Here is a 7,500-nt window from a genome sequence, read left to right on the forward strand (position 1 = left end):
CCTCCCTCCCTCCCTCCCTCCCTCCCTCCCTCCCTCCCTCCCTCCCTCCCTCCCTCCCTCCCTCCCTCCCTCCCTCCCTCCCTCCCTCCCTCCCTCCCTCCCTCTCTCTCTCTCTCTCTCTCTCTCTCTCTCTCTCTCTCTCTCTCTCTCTCTCTCTCTCTCTCTCTCTCTCTCTTTCACTTCCCCTTCCCCTTACCCCCACTCCCATCATCTCCTGTCTGTGGAAGACGTTGTTGAAGAAACACTAAAAAGTTCAGGCTCTGGATTCGCACATCGAATCAAATCAAATCAAATCAAAATGTATTTGTAAAGTGCTTTTTACAAGCAATGTCACAGAGGGCTTCACATACGAACATACTTACATTTACATTTATTCATTTAGCAGATGCTTTTATCCAAAGCAACTTCCACGAGACAGCTTTACAAAAGTGCATAAGTCAATGATCATGAACAACAATACACGCCCCAAAAACATTGTGGGTAGCCAAAACATGAAGCATACGTTGTGAAAAGCAAATAAGTGCCACTGGAAGGAAACATGAGAGCACGTAGTTAAACACGTTTTTCGTTTGGGGCCTGGCTCCTGTTATTCCAAGGTCATAGGTCACATGGCGAACTTCTCACAGATCTATATATAACAGCAAAGTCTCTCTGAAGCACCATCCTAAGAGGACATCATTTGTATAGAAAGAAGCAAAGAGAACAGACTGCCAGCAGGTGTTCATTATCATGCAAACTCTTAATCGTAGACACGACAGACCCATTGTTTGAGGGTTAGGGTTAGGGTTAGGGTTAGGGTTAGGGTTAGCCCTAACCCTAACCCTAACCCTAACCCTAACCTTAACCCTAACCCTAACCCGGCTCACCATATCGGGAGTCCTTAGTTTCCTAGAACCCAGGACAGGTCATGACAACTTCTTTTGACCAATGCCAGTCTCCAGCCAGCCAGCCCAGAGAAATCTTTCTCTCAACCTTCAGAATGTATTTGTGTCCTAACTTCTGGTAGCAGCTGTCATTAGTACACAACATACGTTACAGCAGGAACATATACATAGGAAATAGTTGTATACACAGTATGTGTCGGCAATGGCTGATATGCCGATTGTGATGCAAATAAGCACCTATAGCCAATCCTTGATTTTTCAAATTCCCACCTGCATTTGCTCTCTCTCTCTCTCTCTCTCTCTCTCTCTCTCTCTCTCTCTCTCTCTCTATCTCTCTCTCTCTCTCTCTCTCTCTCTCTCTCTCTCTCTCTCATCCTCTCTCTCCCTGTCTCTCTCTCTCTCTCTCTCTCTCTCTCTCTCTCTCTCTCTCTCTCTCCTCTAGTCCTCCAATCTTTGATGGGAGGCTGGTCTGAGAGAGAAGTTTTCAAGGTTTTCTAGATAAGAGTGTGTGTGTGCGTGTGTGAGAAAGTCGCTCCTGATTTGCAGATGGAGGGGAGAGCAACACCTCCCCCATCTCCCAGTAGGCACGGTGTGAGAGCAGGGAAGGACATGGGAGTTCTAATGCCCCAATAAAGGAGCATGCCAGGAGGCGAGCTGCAAATGTATGTGTATGTGTGTGTGTGTGTGTGTGTGGGAAAGTGTGTGTATACCTGTATGAAAGGGATATATCTCCCCTGTGCTTTTGATGTGGTTGAGGTTCTGTTTTTAGTGTGTTTTTCTGTGTGTGTGTGTGTGTGTTTAGATGGGCCAGGTGAGCAGTGTTGGGGGGATGGATGAGGAGTCCGACCAGAAGAGTGATGACAACGCCTGCCTGCCACAGGTACACACAATCTCTCACTTCCTGTATGACTGCGTCACCTGTTCGTCTCCCAATGGTCTGGAACTTCCTGGGTTAAGTAGAAAAATAATTCCGCCTGTTGATGCCGTGTGTTTGCGTGTGTGCTTGTTCTCTGTGTATATGTGCGTGTGTGTGTGTGTGCGTGCTCATGTGTGTGTGCGTGCGTGACAGGACTCTCTGAGCGGAGAGGAGGGGATGAGTGAGGAGGAGAGGAACAGGAGAAGAGCAGAAAGAAGGAAAGCGAAGAGGAAGGTAAACAGACTGGGTCGTCTCTGAGCAGGGGCGGAGTCACACCCTACACCTACACGTTTATGAGACTAGACAGGACTTCCGCTGTTACAAAAGGACCCTCAAAATAGAGCTGTTTCACAAGGAAGCATCACTTCACAAGGTCGCCAGGATCCCACATGAACTACGTCCACTGGATCCTAAATTCTTTCTCCACCACGAACAGTCACGTACGCCCCACCCCTGCTCTCGGCCACACCCCTCATAAATATGCCCCGCCCCTTGCCCAAGCCCCTCCCCTCATATATGCCCCTCCTCCCCCTCCTCTCCTCACCCTCTCATTCCAGAGACAAAAGGAACGGAGGAGGCAGGAGAGAGAGGAGAGGAGAGAGGAGAGGAGAGAGGATGCTGATCAGGTGGGAGTTCATCTGTCTTCTGTCTGTCTCTCCTGTCTGTCTAGTTATCCATCCTAATTTAGTTATTAATTGTTTTATTTGGTATCTCTTTGAATGTGAGCCTGGATGTCCGTTTACACATAATCGACTAGCAGAGACTTTTATAGAAAGAATATGAATACATAACATAAGGATAATATTAGATAAACATGTACAAATAGTGCTTGTTGTAAATACAGATGATGTTCAAGGATCAGTGACCAGGAATCTGTGATCTGCTGCTTTTCCCTTCCGACCCCCAGTCAAACCAATCCCACTAACCAGCCCACCTTCCTCTCAGGAGGGAGACGAGGGCCCAGACCTGCTGGGGAGCGACAGTGACGAGGACGACGAGGAAGAGGAGAAGATTGTGCTTCCTCCTAGCGACAAGCAAGCCCCTCCCCTTGCAACGACGGGGAACCGGAGCAGCAAGAGTCATTCGGTGGTCCGGTCTCCTGCGGAGGTAGACTGACCTGGTGTGTGTGTGTAAGAGTGTGTGTGTGTGTAGGTGTGTGTAGGAATGTGTGTAGGTGTGTGTGTGTATTTAGGAATGTGTGTAGGTGTGTGTGAGTGTTAGGAGCCAGCGTGGGATGTGAACAGTGTGTGTGTGTGTGTGTGTCAGGAGCCAGCGTGGGATGTGAACAGTGTGTGTGTGTGTGTGTGTCAGGAGCCAGCGTGGGATGTGAACAGTGTGTGTGTGTGTGAGTGTCAGGAGCCAGCGTGGGATGTGAACAGTGTGTGTGTGTGTGTGTGTCAGGAGCCAGCGTGGGATGTGAACAGTGTGTGTGTGTGTGTGTGTCAGGAGCCAGCGTGGGATGTGAACAGTGTGTGTGTGTGTGTGTGTCAGGAGCCAGCGTGGGATGTGAACAGTGTGTGTGTGTGTGTGTGTCAGGAGCCAGCGTGGGATGTGAACAGTGTGTGTGTGTGTGTGTGTCAGGAGCCAGCGTGGGATGTGAACAGTGTGTGTGTGTGTGTGTGTCAGGAGCCAGCGTGGGATGTGAACAGTGTGTGTGTGTGTGTGTGTCAGGAGCCAGCGTGGGATGTGAACAGTGTGTGTGTGTGTGTGTGTCAGGAGCCAGCGTGGGATGTGAACAGTGTGTGTGTGTGTGTGTGTCAGGAGCCAGCGTGGGATGTGAACAGTGTGTGTGTGTGTGTGTCAGGAGCCAGCGTGGGATGTGAACAGTGTGTGTGTGTGTGTGTGTCAGGAGCCAGCGTGGGATGTGAACAGTGTGTGTGTGTGTGTGTGTGTGTGTGTGTGTGTGTGTGTCAGGAGCCAGCGTGGGATGTGAACAGTGTGTGTGTGTGTGTGTGTCAGGAGCCAGCATGGGATGTGAACAGTGTGTGTGTGTGTGTGTGTGTGTGTGTGTGTGTGTGTGTCAGGAGCCAGCGTGGGATGTGAACAGTGTGTGTGTGTGTGTGTGTGTGTCAGGAGCCAGCGTGGGATGTGAACAGTGTGTGTGTGTGTGTGTGTCAGGAGCCAGCGTGGGATGTGAACAGTGTGTGTGTGTGTGTGTGTCAGGAGCCAGCGTGGGATGTGAACAGTGTGTGTGTGTGTGTGTCAGGAGCCAGCGTGGGATGTGAACAGTGTGTGTGTGTGTGTGTGTCAGGAGCCAGCGTGGGATGTGAACAGTGTGTGTGTGTGTGTGTGTGTGTGTGTGTGTGTCAGGAGCCAGCGTGGGATGTGAACAGTGTGTGTGTGTGTGTGTGTCAGGAGCCAGCGTGGGATGTGAACAGTGTGTGTGTGTGTGTGTGTGTGTGTGTGTGTGTGTCAGGAGCCAGCGTGGGATGTGAACAGTGTGTGTGTGTGTGTGTGTCAGGAGCCAGCGTGGGATGTGAACAGTGTGTGTGTGTGTGTGTGTGTGTGTGTGTGTGTGTGTGTGTGTGTGTGTGTGTGTGTCAGGAGCCAGCGTGGGATGTGAACAGTGTGTGTGTGTGTGTGTGTCAGGAGCCAGCGTGGGATGTGAACAGTGTGTGTGTGTGTGTGTGTGTGTGTGTGTGTGTGTGTCAGGAGCCAGCGTGGGATGTGAACAGTGTGTGTGTGTGTGTGTGTCAGGAGCCAGCGTGGGATGTGAACAGTGTGTGTGTGTGTGTGTGTGTGTGTGTGTGTGTGTGTGTGTGTGTGTGTGTCAGGAGCCAGCGTGGGATGTGAACAGTGCGTTTGTTGCCAACGCTGCGAGCCACATCAGACCTCGAGGACGGAGCGGAGCGGAACACAACAAGGAGAACGAGGCCAGGACCAGCCAGGTGCACACACACACACACACACCTTACACACACACACACCTTACACACACACACACCTACACCACACACCTACACACACACACCATACACACACACACCATACAGACCTTACACACACACACACCAGACACACACACACCTACACGCACACATACTTGATGATAATGATGATGATGACGGTGACGATGAAGATGACCAGATGGGGGTGTGTGTAACAGCAGGTGGAGACGACAGACCCTGCCAAGCGGAAAGGAGCCTCACTAACAGGTGACTCACCTGGTACAACACACACCAGCTCACCTGGTACAACACACACACCAACTCACCTGGTACAACACACACACACACCAGCTCACCTGGTACAACACACACACCTGTTCACCTGGTACAACACACACCTGCTCACCTGGTACAACACACACCTGCTCACCTGGTACAACACACACACACCTGCTCACCTGTGTGTCTGTGTGTTATTCCAGAGCAGGGTATCGAGCTGTTTAAGCAGAGGAAGTACTCCCAGGCCGTGTCCATGTTTACGGCAGCCATCAACTGTGACCCCAGCGACCACAGGTAGGATCATCCTGGGTCCTGGGTCCTAGAGGGGGAAGACTTTGATGTCTATCCTCCAATAGGACCTCACTGATCTTTCTCTCTTTCTCTCTCTCTCTCTCTCTCTCTCTCTCTCTCTCTCTCTCTCTCTCTCTCTCTCTCTCTCTCTCTCTCTCTCTCTCTCTCTCTCTCTCTCTCTCTCAGGTTTTTTGGGAATCGTTCCTACTGCTACTGGTTTCTGGAGCTCTACCCTTTAGCCCTCGCAGACGCACAGAAGTCCATCCAGCTGGCTCCCGATTGGCCAAAAGGACACTTCCGCAGAGGAAGTGCGCTAATGGGCTTGATGGTAAGAATTGACATCCGTCTTTTGATTAGTTGGATTGAAAGCTGTAAAAGGATGAGGAGTTATTTGTGTCTGTGTGTGCGTGTCTGTGTGTCTGTGTGTGTGTGTGTGTGTCTGTGTGTGTGTGTGTGTGTGTCAGAGGTGTGAGGAAGCAGAGAAAGCCATGCTGGAGGTGTTGAGGCTGGATAAGAAGTGCATAGAAGCCTCTAGTAAGCTCTTCAACTGTAGAGTTCTCCAACTCATGGTGAGACTGTTCGACTCTAGTGCATCCACCTCTCTCTCTCTCTCTCTCTCTCTCTCTCTCTCTCTCTCTCCCTCTCTCTCTGTCTCTCTCTCTCCCTCTCTCCCTCTCTCTGTCACTCTTTCTTATGGTTGGTGTTTGAATTTCAATATTAAGAATTTAATGCCTTAAAATGACAAACATTATGTCACTGATTTGTTTACATACTTTCTCTCTCCACCTCCACCTCCTCCTCCTCTGCTCCTCCTCCTCCTCCTCCTCCTCCTCCTCCTCCTCCTCCTCCTCCTCCTCCTCCTCCTCCTCCTCCTCCTCCTCCTCCTCCTCCACCTCCTCTGCTCCTCCTCCTCCTCCTCTGCTCCTCCTCTGCTCCTCCTCTGCTCCTCCTCTGCTCCTCCTCCTCCTCCTCTGCTCCTCCTCTGCTCCTCCTCTGCTCCTCCTCTGCTCCTCCTCCTCCTCCTCCTCCTCTGCTCCTCCTCCTCCTCCTCCTCCTCCTCTGCTCCTCCTCCTCCTCCTCTGCTCCTCCTCTGCTCCTCCTCTGCTCCTCCTCTGCTCCTCCTCCTCCTCCTCCTCCTCCTCCTCCTCCACAGGACCTGGGCTTTGAGGAGGATCACAGTGTGATGCTGCTGGAGAAGTTCTCCACCGTCCAGGCAGCCCTGGCTTCTCCTGAGGCAACCAGAGGTAACATCACCTGCACTACCGCCTACTGCCACACAGGGCGCCAGACTGACCGACAGGGGAAACGCTGGGTCCGGTTACCACGGTGACACGATGAGTTTTTAGCTCTGCACCTGTCCAGCCAAGGTCGTAGGTCATCTTTCTGACATCCCTCAGTTTCTATATTCTGCACAGGGGGGGCCTCAGGCCCCGCAACGCAAGGAGACTTGAGCCTTAGCGTCAGTTGGGAAATTGTTTACTTGGAATCCCATGACAGAAGACGGTAGCTTACGCTGTGTTGAGACTCTGTTCCCTGAGGCTGTGCCCTAGATGGGTAGGAGACCTTTGGCAACTATATTTGAACTTGTTTACTGTCCTGTATTTAAATCACTCTTACCGTCAGCCTGACAGGATGGTGTGTAAGCTCTAATATAACATATTTGAATTTAAATTAACGCTAATACATATTTTTGTCAACCTTTGAAATGTAAAATTAATTTAAAATTAATTTAAAATTAATTTAAAATTAATTTAAAATTAATTTAAAATTAATTTAAAATTAATTTAAATGTAATTAAAAATCTCACTGCTTCTCCGGCTGACTCAATATGAGAAATCCTCGTCACCACGGTGACAGAGTTCCCACGGTGACAGAGTTCTCCTCTCTCTTGCAGTGTGTGCCCACCCCTCCCCTCCTGACTACAGTGGGTATGTACCGCCCGTCTCCAGCACAAGTCTCATGCCACCGTGCATCTCTTTGCTCCTCGTTCACCCGAGCTACATTCAGTACCAGCTTTAGCCATCGTGACAGTTTAACACAGATGTGTACAGGTGCTGACACCATGTGTGTGTGTGTGTGTGTGTGATCACAGGTGACAGTGCTGGTATTCTTGTTCTAACCCCCCTTTCCCCCTCTCCTCCCCTCCCCCTCCTCCCGTCTCCTCCCCCCGTCTCCTCCCCTTCCCCTCCCCCCCTCCCCTCTCCTCCCCTCCTCTCCTCTCTTCTCATCTCCTCTCCTCCCC

At 50.9% G+C, this 7,500-nt stretch overlaps 1 protein-coding gene across 5 annotated transcripts in view; it reads left to right on the forward strand.

Moving 5' to 3' along the window:
* LOC146237449 (uncharacterized) overlaps nucleotides 1-7,500 on the forward strand; it is a 10,985-nt gene that overhangs the window by 1,926 nt on the left and 1,559 nt on the right. Inside the window, exons 2-12 of one of the 5 annotated variants that reach the window (XM_084685544.1) lie at nucleotides 1,687-1,764; nucleotides 1,954-2,034; nucleotides 2,358-2,426; nucleotides 2,746-2,907; nucleotides 4,575-4,688; nucleotides 4,907-4,955; nucleotides 5,171-5,261; nucleotides 5,445-5,586; nucleotides 5,723-5,827; nucleotides 6,412-6,502; nucleotides 7,153-7,186. In XM_084685544.1, coding sequence (XP_084541670.1) covers nucleotides 1,687-1,764; nucleotides 1,954-2,034; nucleotides 2,358-2,426; nucleotides 2,746-2,907; nucleotides 4,575-4,688; nucleotides 4,907-4,955; nucleotides 5,171-5,261; nucleotides 5,445-5,586; nucleotides 5,723-5,827; nucleotides 6,412-6,502; nucleotides 7,153-7,186 — 1,016 coding nt within the window. The other 4 variants (XM_084685545.1, XM_084685547.1, XM_084685546.1 and 1 more) reach the window with 4 other exon arrangements.

Source organism: Hypomesus nipponensis, chromosome 21 (assembly GCF_054491055.1).
Source record: "Hypomesus nipponensis isolate SF chromosome 21, ASM5449105v1, whole genome shotgun sequence".
NCBI lineage: Eukaryota > Metazoa > Chordata > Actinopteri > Osmeriformes > Osmeridae > Hypomesus > Hypomesus nipponensis.